Source organism: Salmo trutta, chromosome 31 (assembly GCF_901001165.1).
Source record: "Salmo trutta chromosome 31, fSalTru1.1, whole genome shotgun sequence".
In the NCBI taxonomy this organism is placed as follows: domain Eukaryota; kingdom Metazoa; phylum Chordata; class Actinopteri; order Salmoniformes; family Salmonidae; genus Salmo; species Salmo trutta.
In genome coordinates this window covers 8,191,416-8,210,953 of record NC_042987.1, presented here as the reverse complement: position 1 = coordinate 8,210,953, position 19,538 = coordinate 8,191,416, and the positions used below count along the sequence as shown (strand labels likewise).

The window sequence follows — 19,538 nt, the reverse complement described above, 5'->3', positions numbered from 1 at the left end:
GAATGCTTCACAGAGTTCAAGTAATAGACACATCTCAACATTAACTGTGCAGAGGAGACTGTGTGAATCAGGCCTTCATGGTCGAATTATTGCAAAGAAACCACTCCTAAAGGACACCAATAAGAAGAAAAGACTTGCTTGGGCCAAGAAACACGAGCAATGGACATTAGACCAGTGGAAATCTGTATTTTGGTCTGATGAGTCAAAATTAGAAATTTTTGGTTCCAACCGGTGTTTCTTTTTGAGACGCAGTGTAGGTGAACGGATGTGCATGTGTGGTTCCCACTGTGAAGCATGGAGGAGGAGGTGTGATGGTGTGGGGGTGCTTTGCTAGTGACACTGTCTGTGATTTATTTAGAGTTCATGGCACACTTAACCAGCATGGCTACCACAGAATTCTGCAGCGATACGCCATCCCATTTAGTTTGCACTTAGTGGAACTATCAATTGGTTTTCAACAGGACAATGACCCAACACACCTCCAGGCTGTGTAAGGGCTATTTGACCAAGAAGGAGAGGGATGGAGTGCTGCATCAGATGACCTGGCCTCCACAATCACCTGACCTCAACCCAATTGAGATGGTTTCAGATGAGTTGGACCGCAGAGTGAAGGAAAAGCAGCCAACAAGTGCTCAGCATATGTGGGAACTCCTTCAAGACTGTTGGGAAAGCAGTCCAGGTGAAGCTGGTTGAGAGAATGCTTAGAGTGTGAAAAGCTGTCATCAAGGCAAAGGGTGGCTACTTTGAAGAATCCAAAATCTTAAATATATTTTGATTTGTTTAACACTTTTTTGGTTACTGCATGATTCCATATTTGTTATTTCATTGTTTTAATGTCTTCACTATTATTCTACAATGTAGAAAATAGTAAAAATATTGAAAAACCCTTGAATGAGTAGGTGTGTCCAAACTTTTGACTGGTACTGTATATCGGATGTCAAAAGATCAGATTCCATGTATGTTTTTGCTGTTTACACATGGGGAAAAGATCAGATGTGTATCAGATATTAAAATAATTGGCAAAGTATCTTAATTGGGCTGCCTGTGTGAACACAGCCATGGTGTCTGTTGGATAACTATTTTGAGAACCATCCGCTTTTGAAGAAATGTGTGGTCAATTGAGATATGTGTTTATTTTCTTTAAAAGTGTTTATGTATTGAAATTTGACAGACTATGTATTGCTTTGAAAGTTATGCCACTGCAGTAATGTCTTTTAATTTTCAGTTTATTCTAGCCTATGTGTTTGGAGAGATTTTAATGGGGGGTCCAAGCAGTATATTGAACCCTTCCTCCGCTGAGGTAATTGACTTTCAATGAACCTATATATTTGTATTTCTAAAATATTTACTGTTTATGTTTAAATGTGGCCAACTGTTTTCTCTGTCTTTCAGTATGTAGTTTTAATTGTTACTGTTTTTGGTCTGTTTTTGTTCAGTTGTGAACTCAGTCAAATAGTAGTCTTTGAAAGCACTGCAGCACTACAGACATTCAAGTCATTAGTGTTGTGTTTTACTGTAGCCTATGTAAAACAAGCCAACCTAAACCTTTATTCCTTCAATAAACTTTGCTTATTTTTTTATACCGCATCTGCCTCTGGCTGTGTTTATGGGCCTAGAACGTGTGATACCAATAGATTTTACAGATGGATAAGACTATTTACGTAATTAGGAAAAGCATCATTTACAACAATGACTTTTGTCTGTCCTACCTCACAGAATAGTATGAATAGGCTATAACACATTTGATTGAGTGAATATATAATTACTGTACACAATTATAGAGATACTCTGCTCTTATTTGCTGAGATCCTTCTTTGGAAACATCTGCCACTCAGCCGCTCCCTTGTGCCCCCCTTTCATTTTATTTCTTTAGTTTTGACAGCTTCCACTGATGGCATGGAAGTCGATGACAGCAACATCACCTAATTCCCTGTGGTAAATGATCACACTCATCTTTCCTCTCGCACGGTTCATTCCTACAGCAGTGGTTCCTTTATTATGCAGTGTTTTAACCTACCTTTGACATTTTCACACCCAGATTTATCCTTCATGGGTTATGTTTTTTTTAAATTAGATTACATTTTATTGGATCCTAATCTGAATGTCATCCTTTCTCCAAAATAGACATTTGAGGTTTGTTCCATATTTCTAGCCTAATGATATGCTACAGTGTTCAAAGACAAAATGATTTTTTTAAATCATTTTGTAATTCTTTTTTTGTTTGTTAGATTTTTCATGATGAAAATAAGTGATTGATTTGAATATGCAAGAAAAAAACCTAACTGTATTGGTGCGAGTGAAAGAGCGAGAGAGAGCGAGAGAGCCAGAGCGCGAGAGAGAGAGAGAGAGTGAGAGAGCGAGAGAGCGAGAGAGCCAGAGCGAGAGAGCGAGAGAGAGAGAGAGAGCGAGAGAGCGAGAGAGCCAGAGCGAGAGAGAGTGCGAGAGAGCGAGAGAGCGAGAGAGAGAGAGAGAGAGAGAGAGAGAGAGAGAGAGAGAGAGAGAGCGAGAGAGAGCGAGAGAGCCAGAGCGAGAGAGAGAGAGAGAGAGAGAGAGAGAGAGAGAGAGAGAGAGAGAGAGAGAGAGAGAGAGAGAGAGAGAGAGAGAGCGAGAGAGAGAGCGAGAGAGAGCGAGAGAGAGAACAAAAAAAACTATACATTAATTGGCCTAAACATCAGCGCCACAGGTAACTTCCACAAAGCTGTGAATGATCTGAGAGACAAGGCAAGAAGGGCATTCTATGCCATCAAAAGGAACAGAAAATGTGGCATACCAATTAGGATCTGGCAAAAAATACTTGAATCAGTTATAGAACCCATTGCCCTTTATGGTTGTGAGGTCTGGGGTCCGCTCACCAACCAAGAATTCACAAAATGGGACAAACACCAAAACTCTTCATGCAGAATTTTGCTAACATTTCCCCCGTGTACAACGTAGAACACCAAATAATGCATGCAGAGCAGAATTAGGCCCGTACCCGCTAATTATCAAAATCCAGAAAAGAGCCATTAAATTCTCAACCACATAAAAAGAAGCAATTCCCAAACCTTCCATAACAAAGCCATCACCTACAGAGAGATGAACCTGGAGAAGAGTCCCCTAAGTAAGTTGGTCCTGGGGCTCTGTTCACAAACACAAACACACCCCACAGAGCCCCAGGACAGCAACAAAATCAGACCCAACCAAATCATGAGAAAACAAAATGATAACTACTTGACACATTGGAAAGAATTAACAAAAAACAGAGTGAACTAGAATGCTATTTGGCCCTAAACAGAGAGTACACAGTGGCAGAATACTTGACCCACTGTGACTGAACCAAACTTAAGGAAAGCTTTGACTATCTACAGACTCAGTGAGCATAGCCTTGCTATTGAGAAAGGCCACCGTAGGCAGACCTGGCTCTCAAGAGAAGACAGGCTATGTGCACACTGCCCACAAAATGAGTTGGAAACTGAGCTGCACTTCCTAACCTCCTGCCCAATGTATGACCATTTAAGAGACACATATTTCCCTCAGATTACACAGATCCACAAAGAATTCTAAAACAAACCCGATTTTGATAAACTCCCATATCTACTGGGTGAAATTCCACAGTGTGCCATCACAGCAGCAAGATTTATGACCTGTTGCCACAAGAAAAGGTCAACCAGTGAAGAACAAACACCACTGTAAATACAACCCATATTTATGCTTATTTATTTTCCCTTTTGTACTTTAACCATTTGTACATCCTTACAACACTGTATATATACATAATATGGCATTTGTAATGTCTTAATTATTTTGGAACTTCTGTGAGTGTAATGTTTACTGTTCATTTTTATTGTTCATTTCACTTTTGTATATTATCTACTTCACTTGCTTTGGCAATGTTAACATATGTTTCCCATGCCAATAAAGCCCCTTGAATTGAATTGTGTGAGTGAGAGAGAGAGAGCGCGAGCGAGTAAGAAAGGAAGAGCGCAAGAGAGCAAGGACGTCCCCATTCATGCACTGTGGGGTGCTGTGTCGTTTTGCAATGGGCCCCTGCCCTGAATATTTCTGTATCGGTCTTGGTTTGGTATTTTGATGTATTATTGGCTATGGAGACATTCTGCGTTGGTGTTCTTCCTGAACCAAGTATTGTCTAGGAATATATATATGCAATACAGCCTGTGATAAGAGCTTGACAAGTGCCGACTCAAATCAGGGAGGAGAGCCGTTGTTTCGGACTGACAGTCCTGGAAAGACTGCACAACTGTGTGAATGAATTAAAACTGAATTGAAAGACTGGTGAGTATTTTACCTGCACATATAGCCTAAGCTTTCTAGTCATTTGATGGTGATGCTTGCTTACCCCTCTACACCGATTCTACTTTAATTTTGTGATTTGCAGGGGTGTCCGCAAAATATTCACATTTTCAGCCAAGTCACTGGAACGTAGACTACAAAAACCACTGCACCTGCATGTACCGTATTTCGCTTTCATCCGGGAAAGGTTTATTGGAAAGGTCCGGACTGGTCTGGGCGCATTCTCTGAAAGATAACGGAGATGCCACGGGTACGCGTAGAAGCCACTCGATGAAGAGACAGGTGCGATGGAGAGGATTGATATTAGGCTAGCTGCGGGGATAACGGTTCTCAACAAGGCATTGTGATTCAAGACCCCCAGAGTGAGCTCGGTGCTGTGCTTCACCCTTTGTGTTGATTTGAGAGTTGTAGAAAACCCGATCTGTATAGGTTACGAGAAGACGGCTGGTACCCAGCCAGACATAGCCCGCATACCTGTCGGTCTCGCACAGTCAATGGTGAGTGAGCTAAGAGGTATGGCGACGATGGTGAACAGGTATTGCGTTCGACCGTAGAAGCGTTTTTGTCGCGGCCGCACCTTACGTTGCTGGTTTGGATGTGCATGCTTTGAATACACGCATGTATGTTTAATTAGCTGCCTGCCATTGAATGCTTTGGGTTACTGATAATGACAAAATACTCGTGTGGCATATTCATTTGACGTATCTGTCTCCCGGGGTTGCTACTGTCTGGGCCCTGTGCTCTTTGTGTTATTCAATGTATCATTGTTTTCATGATGGATTCATTGATTTTGTATTATTTTGTCATGTTTTGCATCACTTGATGTCGTCCAGTATTCGGATGTGGGCCTATTGGTATAGGATCATAAATGTTTATAACTGCTTTCAATGTCAACATGCAACACCAGTAAGAATTCTGATCATAAGGATGACAATATAGTGAAGACGATGAGTTTAATCATGCTGTCAACTAGTCTACATAGGCATACTGATCCTATATGGAACCTCAGCTCTTATTCACCGCTATGCACGAGGCACATGATGCTCCTTTTGTTTAATTCCTTGGGTCATTCTTGTACAGTGTGACTCTGAACCTGGGGAATGACCTGAGGTAAGTAATTGGCATGAAACAGTGACATTGAATAATGATGTTTTCTCAAGGTTTTCAGTGATTTAGACCAAAGGGTCAGACATGGTGATTTGACTTATGTCACTCCATTGATTGGCTCATTATTCTTTCAGTGATGGAATTACACTAGTTCCATGGTTTATGGTCTAAGTGTAGTATAATGTAAAACACTGGCCTGTACTTTTAACTAGACTAATTATATTGGTAGTAAAACAAGTCTGCCCAGACTGCCGCCCCCTGTTGTTACCCTGTTCATTCCAAATGGCCTCTGGATTGCCTGTGATTGGTCCATAGGGTTTTCGATGGGAGCGGGAGCAGAGCCATGCACACACGGTGCAGCAAACATGACATTCTTTAAAAATATCTATTTTATTTAAACTATTCTTGCTGCTTTTCCCAACATACATTGGCAAAAACAATAAAGGACTTAACATTCACATACATACAGCACATTTCCACAAACATCATTGACGCCACACTTGCTCAGACCCACACGTTCCCACCGTATCCACACCCAATGTGCTTTCCAACACTTGTCAGACTAGTACATGTAACGGCTGTCGTAGAAAGTAGACCAAGGTGCAGCGTGTCGAGTGCTCATGATGAATATTTATTTTAACTCAGAACACTAAAGAAAAAATAACAAAGTGAAAACAAAAGCACACAGTTCTGTCAGGTACATAAACTAAACAGAAGACAACTACCCACAAACACAGGTGGAAAACCCCTACTTAAGTATGATCTCCAATTAGAGACAACGAGGACCAGCTGCCTCTAATTGGAGATCATCCCAAAAAACAACAACATAGAAATAGAAAAACTAGAACCTAAACATAGATATACAAAACATAGAAAAACACAAGACACCCCCTGTCACGCCCTGACCTACTCTACCATAAAAAATAACATCTTACTATGGTCAGGACGTGACAGTAAGACTCTTGTAAGACTTGCAAAACATGACATTCTATTGTGTATTTTATTGTGTACACTTGCTGGAATGTAATGGCTTTGGAACTTGAGATGAGATGACAGGGTTTGCTGAACTCTATATCTCTGACTGTGAGTGGGAGGTGACACTAATGTCTCTAAGGGAAGTTAGCAGGGTCATAGCATTCCCATATAGAGCTGAAAGTGTGAAGGAGAAGGAGGAGTAGACACCAGATGGCCATGCTTGAAGGGACATTGAATGGACAATTGGATGAGCTTTGTGGTCTTTATTAGGGCTAAGGTTAAGGTTAGTGTCTATAATCACATTTATGACAAGATAAAGTTGTATTTATGTCCTTTCTAGCAGGGCCAAGTAGTATGACCAAAGAGAGGCTTCAGAGAAGAGGGATCAACATCAGGGAGCTTATTTGGTCTAAATCCCACAGGCAGGCAGGCAGGCTGAATATACTGTACACTAAAACCTGGGCTGCCAACACACCACCCACTCTCTGTGTTTGTGTCCATCAGACTTACAGCCCACTGCGGCTTCCTTAAAGAACCCAACACTGCTCACTTACTGCTGGACTTTCTGGGGCTGGCAGATTGATTTACCCGTTATGTATTATTTATTGTTTACAACTTCCCCCTTTATGTTCAAGGCCAGCGAGTTCCAGTAGAGGACTTTAAAGGCATCCGAACAGATTGTGCATATATTATGCCGACATTTTGTGATGCTTTTGTGCGTTTTGGTCTTTGGCAAAGTTTTTTTCGGCTATTTGTGCACGCAACATTTTTTCTCGAGGCGACCCGAAGTTCGGTAGCCGAAGTCTACGCCCCTTCGTCGGTGATTGGTTCTTCCCGTTTCAGCCCGGAACTCAGTGTGGATTCAACGTGGCGAACGACAACTTTGAGCATCGCTTGGTCCTAGGAGGTACAGAAGTACCTGCACCTCTACGATTCTAGCTATGCATGTAAAGACCAGCATGTATAAGCCAATTCATGGAGGGAGATTGTGGAGTTGCTGGGTTCTGACCAAATTACTTGTTGGGTAATGTTCACACCGAGTTTGTCAAGGCAAAGGAAAGCCTCTGGTCGTAGAGAGGGGGAGGAGAAAGAGAGGGGGGGAGTAAAGGGACATGGAGAGAAGTGCAGAGAGAGATGGGGAGAGAGGGGCTGAGAGAGAAAAGGGAGGGAGAGAAAAGGGTAAGAGCAAGGAGGAGAGAGTGAGACAGAAAGTAGAAAGAATCGAGAGATAGAAATGGAGAGACAGAGTATGAAAAGAGAGAGGGGAAGGCATGCAGTCTAAGGGAGTGTGAATGGTTTCCCTGTTTTCCCTGCTTTGGACACAGGCAGCCACACAGCAGCCCTGTGAGCAGGTGCTCACCCCACTACAGGAACAACATGTGCAGCCAGTGTTTCCCCTAGGCGCTCTTCAGACAGCACCCAACCGGTTCATGTACTAAATAAGTCTTGGTAACAGACGTGTAGACTCTTCATTCTGTTCCTCTATGACCAAGAGGGCAATTGCAAACTATTTGTTCTTGTTTACTTCTGAAATAAAATGAAAAAACAGACATAGCCGCCAGCTGCGCAGGGAGAGAAATTTGGGCAAATGCATCACCCCCCACCCCTAAACATCTTCCCACGGCCATGCTTCTTTTACACTGGTAAACACTGATTGATTGGTTTCAAAACTGCAGAGTGTGAGAAATGCTGTTTCACTTTTAGCTGTAAAATGAGTAAACACCATTTGCCTGTGTTATTCTTCCTAAATGCCTATTTGGGAGGAAAATGGAGGTTGAGTAAAAAGTGCTGCTTAATTATTTAAACTGCTTCATTATTTAAACATGAATAATAAAATAGCACTTTTTTATTGTCCAGTACCTCCATTTCCTACTAGAGTAGGTGAGGATTTCTCACACATTCCGTTTGCTCTAGTTCAATACACGAGTAACAGAGGTTGGCCAGTGAACCAGTCGTGCATGACGAGTAGCTTTCCCTGAGACCTGAAGTGGCAGTACTATGTGGCAGTGCATGTGTTAATCATAATTTATGATCCAGGTTTGAAATATCCAGATGTGACACAAAAAGGATATGTAGGCTACTGAGGCCCCATAACTTATATGGTGCAAGCTGATGTTCTTCTGTTGGATGGACCAGTATGGAGTGTGTCCCGATGTCCTCCTAACCGCCCAGACAGTCCAGTCTTTTACTTCCTCAGCACTACATCAACACTCTCAAAGCAACCCTGTGAAGCCTCTGTATACCCCAGGGTCTATAGGATCAGAGGGCCCTGGCTGTGCAGGCATCTGCTCGGTGACCTATACCAGCTGGGGTCCTGGGAGCAAGGACGTCAGGGAGCCATTCTTCAGCATAAAGAGGGCAGAGGTGCTGGGCTCCCGGAGGCAGGCCATTGTACTGCCCATCAGAATGTAGATCTTGTTGTGAGGAGAGGAGGTACCAAAAACAAACCAGCTCACGCCGAAAAACCCCCCCAACTATTTGGCCCAGTTCCATTTAGGTTGCTTGCTCTGGTGGTCGCCGACCTGAATGGGTGGAATCTGATTCCTGCATGGGTCATGTATAGATAAGTGCTTATATATATAAGCACTTATCTATACGTGATATATTGCTTTAGATAAAAGGCTCTGTGCAGTGATTTATTACACATTAGGAACGTATTTGAGTATTTATGTTTTAAGTTGTATGCTCTTCTTTCATCAATAATGTCTCCCCTGAGCCCTGCTCATTATAAAGAGAGTCTGATGCCCAGCATGAGGTCTCACACAACCGTCGAGTGATGCTAACATGTGTGTTCACTTCTGCAACACATGCCTCTCAGATCCCTCAGCCCTGGATCCCCTAGTGTAGCGAAGCCTTTGCTACGCTCGTATTAAAACGAACCGGGGTCCTAATAGCACGTAGGTTCAGGACGGGTGTGTGTGTGTGCGTGTGTACAGAGCATGTGTTTAGTGGATATTTGATGCTGAACCCTTTCATGTTTCCCACATGTTGCCATATTAACTAGAGTTGATGGGAGATGGTTATCCTTTCAGGATGAGATTCTGATTAGAATCAATCTAGGGCACTTTTTCCCAAATGGTGTGTCTGAACCCATTGACGAGTGACAGTTAGGTCCTATTTGAGGTGTGGATTAAATGGGCTGTGGCTGGAAAAATTGTTTGTTCATCTTGAGGGGGATAATGAAATTCTAAAGACTTTAGGCAGGTCATCATAGCACCAAAATAGTTTGGGAACGGCTGATCTAGGACCTGCACTTGAATATTAAAGCAAAGTTGATGTGTAGGGCCTACTGTAAATGACAGGAGAGGAGTGAGAACTTTAATATAGAACAGGGTGAGGTTCTTATAAACACTTCTAGACATAGGAAGGAGAGTTAGATTACTCCTTTTGTAAACCACTTTTGTTTTAGGATTTGCAGTATGTAGCCGTTCGGTCACTTTCATGGGCCTATTTGCTTTCTTATCTAGTTTACTATAACTCCATTATAGCACAATAATGCAAATATATACAGACAGTGAACAATTGTTCCTATACTGTGAGTTTGAATACGATAACTTTATCTTTGCCTTTTCTGCCCTCTGGAAAGATGACGGTTATTCCTATGTCTGTATCTTGTCTCTTGTGCTCGTTTGCATTAAAGCAGCCGTCCACTTTGTGTGCCTCACACTGACTCAAACAACCTTTTCAAAATCCTAGTTTGTCTGCTCCCCTTGACTTCTTACTTCTTATGGAGAGTAGCTGGGAGTTTCTTGGAAGTACACTCTTTTTGTTGAAGTGTTTGCTGCTTTACCCGTCCAAGAGAAAGAGTTCACAGAGCCTGTAAGCCAAAGAAAGCCATTTAAAAGGCATCGTAGCAAAAAGAAAAAGCTGGATGAGGATTTTATTGGCAGACAGAGGCACAGTAGAGTCTTTTGTCTGGAGATGCTGGTTATATTCGGATTTTGTTTTTGCTGGAGATAATCTCCCTCTCCTCCTCTCTCCTCTTCCCTCTCTCCTACCTCTCTCCTCCTCTCTATCTCCTCCCTCTCTCCTCCTCCCTCTCGCCTCCACCCTCCTCCTCCCTCTCTCCACCTCTCTCCTCCTACCTCTCTCCTCCTCTCTCTCTCCTCCTCCCTCTCGCCTCCACCCTCCTCCTCCCTCTCTCCTCCTCTCTCTCTCCTCCTCCCTCTCTCCTCCAGTTTCAGACGCCAAGGGTCTCTCTTAATTATGTATTTTCATCAGGGGAGAGTCAAAATTGAGAGAGACGCAAAGGAGTAGAGCAGCAACACAATTATACCTGAGAGAGAGGAAGGGATCACGTTCAGTGGAGAGGGTGTGTGTGTGTGTGCGTGTGCTCACATGCATGCATAAGTGTGTGCACATGTTTGAGTGTGTGTGTGTGTGTACATGTTTTGAGTGTGTCTTTACACACGTGTAGCCTGGTGCACATGCAATACCTGTACAGACCCCATATGGTCATAGTGTACAGCAATCATCTCTGCTCTGCTATGGCAAAGATTATATTTATCTTAATTACAAGCAATCAAACACAGAGTATGGCATGTTCTATACTGTATAGGTATAGGTGCTCAGGGAGTGTGTTTGTGTGTGCCTGTCTGCACATGTACACTTTCTTGTGATTATGTGTTTATTGTGTGTCTGTGTATGCTGCATACCCTATGTTAGGGTTTCCCAACTGGTGGCCCGCAGGGGATTTATTTACAGTATTTTCGGAAAGTAATCAGACCCCTTCCCTTTTTCCACATTTTGTTATGTTATAGCATTATTCTAATGGATTAAATATATTTTTTCTCCTCATCAATCTACACACAATACCCCATAATTACAAAGTGAAAACAGGTTTTTAGAAATGTTTGCAAATGTATAAAAAATTAAAAACAGAAATGCCTTATTTACATAAATATTCAGACCCTTTGCTATGATACTGGAAATTGAGCTCAGGTGCATCCTGTTTCCATTTATCATCTTTGAGATGTTTCTACAACTTCAATGGAGTCCATCTGTGGTAAATTCAATTGACTGGACATGATTTGGAAAGGCACACACCTGTCTATATAAGGTCCCACAGTTGACAGTGCATGCCAGAGCAAAAAGCAAGCCATGAGGTTGAAGGAATTGTCCGTAGAGCTCCGAGACAGGATTGTGTCGAGACACAGATCTGGGGAAGGGTACCAACAAATTGAATGTCCCCAAGAACACAGTGGCTGGCCTCTATCATTATTTAATGGAAGAAGTTTGGAACCAGCAAGATCTTCCTAGAGCTGGCCATCCGGCCAAACTGAACAATCAGAGGAGAAAGGCTTTGGTCAGGGAGGTGACCAAGAACCCGATGGTCACAATGACAGAACTCCAGAGTTCCACTGGGGATATGGGAGAACTTTCCAGAAGGACAACCATCTCCGTAGCACTCCACCAATCAGGTCTTTATCGTAGAGTGGCCACTCCTCAGTAAAAGGCACATGACAGCCCGCTTGGAGTTTGCCAAAAGGCACCTAAAAGACTCACACCTTGAGAAACAAGATTCTCTGGTCTGATGAAACCATGATTGAACTCTTTGGCCTGAATGCCAAGCGTTACGTCTGGAGAAAACCTGGCACCATCCCTACTGTGAAGCATGGTGGTGCCAGCATCATGCTGTGGGGATGTTTTTCAATGGCAGGGACTGGGAGACTAGTCAGGGAGACTAGTCAGGATCAATGAAAAATGAACGGAGCAAAGTACAGAGAGATCCTTAATGAAAACCTGCTCCAGAGCGCTCAGGACCTCAGACTGGGGCTAAGGTTCACCTTCCAACAGGACAATGACCCTAAGCACGCAGCCAAAACAACGCAAGACTACGCAAGAGTGGCTTCGGTACAAGTCTCTGAATGTTTTTGAGTTGCCCAGCCAGAGCCCGGACTTGAACCTGATCGAACATCTCTGGAGAGACCTGAAAATAGCTGTGCAGCGACGCTCCCCATCCAACCTGACAGTGCTTGAGCGGATCTGCAGAGAAGAATGGGAGAAACTCCCCAAATACAGGTGTGCCAAGCTTGTAGCGTCATACCCAAGAAGACTCAAGGCTGTAATCGCTGCCAAAGGTGCTTCAACAAGGTACTGAGTAAAGGGTCTGAATACTTATGTAAATGTCATGTTATATTATTCTTATTTTTTTTTACATTTTCCGAAAATGTCTAAAAATCTGTTTTTTCTTTGTCTTTATGAGGTATTGGGTGTAGATTGATGAGGAAAAAAATATATTTCATCGAATTTAGAATAAGGCTTTAATGTGGAAAAGGTCAATAGGTGAATACTTTCATGAATGCACTATATATTTAATTGTTGAACATGAAAGACAAAAACACCGGCAAATTAGCTTCAAGTGATTTACATTTTTGAAATCTGTTTTAAATGATTCCCACACTTAATAGAGAGATATACGCTGAGTATACCAACCATTAGGAACTGCTGAGTTACCGTTGAGTTACCTTTGAGTTACCGTTGAGCTACAAGGTGTCAAAAGCGTTCCACAGGGATGCCCATGTTGACTCCAATGCTTCCCACAGTTGTGTCAAGTTGGCTGGATGTCCTTTGGGTGGTGGACCATTCTTGATAGACACAGGAAACTGTTGATGTGTGAAAAACCCAGCACTGTTGCAGTTCTTGACACACTCAAACCGGTGCACCTGGCAGCTACTACCATACCCCATTCAAAGGCACTTAAATCTTTTGTCTTGCCCATTCACGCTCTGAATGGCACACATACATAATCCAATGTCTCAATTGTCCCAAAGTTTAATCTGTCTCCTCCCCTTCATCTACACTGATTGAAGTGGATTTAACAAAGTGATATCAATAAGGGATCATAGTTTTCACCTGGATTCACCTGGTCAGTCTATGTCATGGAAAGAGCAGGTGTTCTTAATGTTATGATCGTATAAGAACCTAAGCAAAGTTTGAAATGGTATGTTTTAGTCAAATTGTTATATCTGTTTGGGCTTCTTCATGTTTCGGTCTACAAATTATTTGTAATTATGTTCCGGCCACCTGACCGTTCGCTCAAGAAAAAAAATCATCCCACGGCTAAATCTAGTTGATGACCCTTGCTCTATGTGCTCGACATCCCAGTGTTGTGCTGTGAATGCATATGGGTTTGCTGCAGTTGAGCTCTGTGTAATAGCTAACGTTTGCCCTTGCTGCAGCTCAGTACTGTGCGCGTGCGTGTGTCTAATCCGGCTGTAGCGTAGTACTGCACTATAAATAAACACATACATCTGCTGCAGACCCAGCTCCAAGTTCTAAAATGTGTGTGCAATGCAGTCGAACATGTGCATGTGTTCGGTGTGCATGTGTGTGCATGGGTGTCTGCCTATGTGGGTGTGTGTGTATTCGTGCGTGCGTGTCTGCCTGTGTGTGTGTGTGTGTGCGAGTGTGTGCGTGTGTGTCTCCCTATGTGTGTGTGTGTGTTTGGGCTGCGGCTTTCTGTTGCTTGGGGAGATATTTCACTCAGGACTCAAAGACAAGCCAAGGGTACTGCTAAACACTCCCCATTAGTTAGACCAGAATAACATGTACTGTCTGAGAGAGGGGGCGGAGGGGGGGGTTCCAGGGAGGTCGAGAGGAAGAGAGAGAACGGGTGAAGGAGAGAGAGAAAGATGCAGAGCGAGAGATCTGAATGCATTCAACTGAAATGTGTCTTCCGCATTTAATCCAACCCCTCTGAATCAGGGAGGGAGAGAGAGAGAGCATGAGATCGGGCCAAGTTGAGGATGAATATGCAAAAAAAGGCAATTAGAAGCTAAGGTATTATGTTAATAAGAATAGAGATCTCGGCTGTGTGACCTCTTCTAGCTCTTATCTGCCCCTTTACCACCTGGATAGGCTGTCTAACCACTCCTATAGGGCACTTTTCTTCTCGACTTTCCTCAATAACTGACCTAGGATAGGCTGTCTAAACACTCCTAGGGCTCCTCAATGATCAACTCTCCTTATAACTGTTTTTAGATCAGCTGTTCCTAAAAGACAGTAACTCTTAAAACTACACCATTATTTTTTATTTACCAAAACGTTTTTTCAGAGATGTTGAATAGTTTGATTAGTTCTATATTTGACAGTTTCCAGACGAGTTGCATGTAGACATGTTCACCCAACACTGGACCTCCAGAGAGTGGGACCTGTGAGAGAGGGATAGAGGGGGAGAGAGGTGCTCTCTGACTGGCTACTCTCCAGGTCTGACCAGCCTCTTTATAATTACATACTGGCATAATAGACCCAGGGGAAAATTCTCTCTCTCTTTCTTCTCTTTTTCACTCTCTCTATCCCTTTCTCCCTCCATCCCTCTCCATGATAACGTTCAGCACTCTGCCAGGGAATCTAATGCAGACATAACCTGGGCATTAGCATATAAATTACTCTGCAGATTGAAAAGTGCATTAGGATATTTAACAGAGAAAACGCCATATTCCCTTAACTGGGATTGGCCCCCAGACAGTTACACACTTAAGGGAAGGCTGTGGTATCCAATAACACACCCTCCTTGATTAGATAAAGACCTTATCTCATTGATTTCTATGCTTATATCTTTGTGTTAGTGTGTGTGTGTGTGTGTGTGTTTGTCTGCATACGTTCGTAACTAATTTGCCTGCCCTTTTGCCATCTACCTCCATTACCTATGCCGTAACACTCAACCGTTATCATTGTCAGTGTCAGTCCGTTCATGTTACCAGTGAATGTAGTGTACTGTAGACACATTGATGGTGAAGGTGACCCAGTTATCCCAGTTTATCCCCCATCCCCTCAGGCCCCGCTACTTTCTTCAGGGATTTTAACCTGCATATGGGCTCTTGAAAGAAGAGCAGAAGAGAGAGAGTAGAAGAGAGAGAGAGTAGAAGAGAGAGAGAGTGGAAGAGAGAAAGAAAGAGAGAAAGAAAGAACGAAAGAACGAAAGAACGAAAGATGACCATTTCAGAAAGAAATAGTGGCAGGTGATTGTTTGCCTCCTGCATATCTTTCCATCTCTCTCAGTCAACCTGACATGACACTGACGTTGTATAGAGTTGGAACATGTTGTGTTCCCTAAAAGCCTGTGATTTCAGAGAACTGCTCAGTGTCCACTACAATCTAGATAATGCCACGGAACACTTAGACCACAGCACAATAGAACACCTCCTTTAGAATGACAGGCTAGGAGCGGAATCAGAGCCATAATTATTGGTAATCCACTTCCTTTGCTGGTAGAAGTGTGAATATCAAACTCATTAGTGGACTCATCTGTGGCTGTGTTTTTAAAGTGGATTTAAAATGGCACGACTTATCACATTGTAAACAGGTTATTTCTCATCGGCTAACTTCCTGTCATTTACTCATCCCCATTCAGGATTACAGTCATGTTTTCCTTTCGAGAGAGTACGCTTAATTGAATTGGTGCAGTGATTGCAGTTATTCGGCAAGTTAGATTCATTTCCAATTGCTATCGGTTGCTATGGTAACAGGGCACAGGGAAGAGTGGCTGCAGTGGAGAGAGAGAGAGAGAGAGGTGCAGGAGAACGGTGATAAAGTCCTCATCATCCCTCCGTTCCCAGACCCAAACACAAGGACACGTTTTACACTAATAGAACGCGCGCCACAACGTATTGGAATAAGACGGATCCAAAAGAAACACATTTTCAAGTTTCAAGTTTTATTAGTCATAGGATACACATACCGCGTCCAACTAAATGTTTACTCGCAGGTTCCTTCTCGACAATGCAACAACAATAAGAGATAATAAAAGATAAAAACACAAACATAAAGTAAATGGCTCAGTAGGATAGAATTAACATTTTAGCATAAGTATAATACAGGAAGCCACTATTTATAGTCCAATATTTACAGTGTATGTCCTTGATGGGTAGGAGTACGGTCCCACGGATATACTGGGCCGTCTTCACCACCCATTGGAGGGCCTTGCGGTCGTAGATGGAGCATTTCCCATACTAGGCCGTGATGCAACCGGTCAGGACGCTCTCGATGGTGCAATGGTAGTATTCTGGAAAGGACCCCCGTGTGGCATGTCGAATTTCTAAAGTTGCCTTAGGAAGTAGAGGCACTGTTGCACACTCTTGGCAAGAGTGATGGTGTTGTTGGTTCATATCAAGTCATCGGTGATGTGGACGCTGAGGAACTTAAAACTGCTGACTCTCTACTGCAGTCCTGTTGATGTGAATTGGGGTATGTTCCCTCCTCTGACTCCTGAAGTCAAAAATCAACTCCTTTGTTTTGCTGAAGTTGAGGGAGAGGTTGTTGTCCTGGCACCAGTTCACTTGCCTCCTCCCTGTAGACTGACTCATCATTGTTGGTTATCAGGCCTGGCGTCGTCAGCAAACTTGATGATGCAGATGGTGTCGTTCGAACCTCACAGTTGTAGGTTGACAGGGAGTACAGTAGAGAGCTGATGATACACTCCTGGGGGGGGGGGCCCTGTGCTAAGACTCAGTGTGGCGGAGGTGTTGTTGCGAATCCTCACAGCCTGTGGTCTGCCCGTCAGGAAGACCAGGATCCAGTTGCAGAGGGTGGTGTCCAAACCCAGGGCTCCTGAGCTTGGTGTCGAGCTTGGAGGGAACAATGCTAAACTGTAGTCAATGAACAGCACTTGCACATACTTTAGGTGTTCCTCTTGTCCAGATGTGTTACGGCCGTGGATCTGTTGGAGTGATGACCGGGGTGAGTGCAAAGGGGCGATAGTCATTTGGGCATGTCACTTCGTTTTTCTTGGGCACTGGGACAATGGTGGTCTACTTGAAGCAGGTGGGGACTACAGCCTGGGACAGGGACAGGTTGAAGATATCCGAAAAGACGCCCACCACCTGGTCAGCACATTCCGAGGACACGGCCAGGGATGCCATCTGGGCCAGCGTCTTTGTGAGTATTCACTCTTTTGAGAGTTTTCCTCACATCAGCTTCGGAGAATGAAAGCACCTGGTCATCCAGAGCAGCAAGAGTTGTCCTCGATAGCGCAGTAGCAGAAAGTAATTACCTTCTCACATTCTGCAGTAATTGTGTAGCTCACGACCTGATAAGAAAGTGCAGGTCTATATTTATTGTGTATAAAAAATGCTGTGGGCCAAGATATGGACTATTCTGTGTTTCTCATACATTAGAATGACCTAGTCCTCCACTGTAGTTCAAGTGGTATGTACCGAATCTACCAGGGGATCCATTAAAATGCTGTTTCTCTATTCTGCATTTGAAATGCAAATGCAATGAGTATTGATTTTGGTTAGGGGGTCCTAATAAAGGCATGATCACCTGCAAATCTAAAGTGGTATTTATCAGACTGAAGAGTTGGATGAAAAAAAGACTCCCGTTCACATGTTTTGGTCAATCCTTTTCAAGATGAGAGTCAGCGGCATATGTGATTCTACTCTTGATATATCACAAACGCTATCTACAATTTAACTATGTATTTATTTTGACAATGAATGCAGTTGGCCCTCAAGAGAGTCATTGAGCCAGTCAGGTGATGAACACATTCAGTTAACCTCCTGATTTGGGTAATGCTGTGGGAGTGATGTGAAGATAACATTTCACTGTCGCTCTCATTAGATCTACTGAATCCCACAGTTGGTTACCGTAGAAGCCATGTCACTTCATTATTCTCTCTCTCTCTCTCTCTCTCTCTCTCTCTCTCTCTCTCTCTCTCCCTCTCTCTCTCTCTCTCTCTCTCTCTCTCTCTCTCTCTCTCTCTCTCTCTCACCCCATTTAAAAGCGGGTTCAATTAAGGCAGGCTCAGACTTCAAAGGAATCAACAACAAAAACGGTGCCCCTTTTTCACATAGATAACCGATCACCTGCTGTGACATACAGTAGCCAATAGTGGTCTATATATTCTCCTAGACCTATCGTCGATAGCCAATAGTGCTGTGCGATATAGTCTGCCCTTGGCCCAGATCTGGAGTGGGATTTCAAAGATCAATAACTGGCCTTATGAGGCTGCTTCATCATTTGAGTTGTGTGTGTGTGTGTGCACGTGTGTGTACGTGTGTGAGATTCATCATCAGCATACTTCGGTGTCAATGTGACTACCTGTGACAATCTGGTGTCACTCAAATTGCTTTCGCTCTGTTGTGTTACAGAGTTTACAATGTGTGTGTGTGTACATGGCTATATGTGTGTATCAAAAAAACGGTCATTTTATCACCTTAGCAACAAACCAAGGTTCCTATCGACGTTCCATACTGTCTCACCTATCATAGTTTCTGTATTGGGCTACGTTCTGAGAAAAATCATAGGAGAGGGGGAGAGAGGAATGAGGGGAGGACATGACAGGGGGATGGGGGAAGAGTGAGGTGGGTCGATATGATTGAAACAGCATAGATATTGAGCTGTTATGTCTCTCTGTTCCCCTCTTTCTCATTCCCTCTCTTTCTTATCGTATCCCTCCATCCACCCTTCCATCACATTCTCATTCAAATTCTTCAAGATATTGTCTACCTCAAGCTTTGAGCCCCCTCTCCTTTCCCCCCCTCTCATTTCCTTTCATGTCTTCTCCTTTCGTCTCCTCTTCTGCTCTTTCCTTTCATTTCCTTTTCAGTTTTCTCCTCTCTTCCTCCATCATCCCTCCTTATATCCCTCAATTAGTTTCTCAGACAAAGAGAACTTGTTCTTTCCACAGCACTGAATATATCTCCCGTCGTGGTACAAGTGTGAAACAGCAGAAGGTGAGGACTGTGTTTAGAGAGTTGGAGGGGGAGTTGTAGCCCCGTACAGGATCGGGTTCAGCTCCATTACAATTCCAATTCTAATGGGAAAAATCTTGAATGAAAATACATGTTGCTACAATTTTCCCTCAATAAAGAATTTCACAAAGAATTGACTGAGTTCAAATGAAAGCGCTCCCAACCCGGAATGCATGCGCAATACTGTAGCTCAGTGGGTGTTTATATAGGATAGGCCATAGCCTCTGAGGAATCGAAGAAAAACAATGACATTTAAACGTCTGGGTGTGTAGAGAGTGTCAGACAATCTTTCTCATTATTTATGCGTGGCAGTAAGTCAGCCCTGCTGTTATTTCACTGTGTTGGTTTTATAGAGAGCAATGTGTTGATTGATGCATGGGCTTGTGGATGCCCACATTTGACTGTTTCACCCCTGTGCTGTGGGGGTTGGGTGGGGGTGGGGGTGGGGAGGGGAGGCGATTGTGTGTGTGT

At 43.4% G+C, this 19,538-nt stretch overlaps 1 protein-coding gene across 3 annotated transcripts in view; it reads left to right on the top strand.

Annotated features, from left to right (window-relative positions):
- Window positions 1-4,003: 4,003 nt before the first annotated feature.
- LOC115169428 (semaphorin-6B-like) overlaps window positions 4,004-19,538 on the top strand; it is a 72,002-nt gene continuing 56,467 nt past the window's right edge. The window contains exon 1 of one of the 3 annotated variants that reach the window (XM_029725018.1): window positions 4,004-4,272. Coding sequence is in view for 1 of the 3 variants with exons in the window: in XM_029725017.1 (XP_029580877.1) it covers window positions 4,785-4,787 (3 nt within the window). In the remaining 2 variants the exon portion in view is untranslated. Of the gene's footprint in view, window positions 4,273-4,503; window positions 4,788-19,538 lie in introns of those variants that run through there. The other 2 variants (XM_029725017.1, XM_029725019.1) reach the window with 2 other exon arrangements.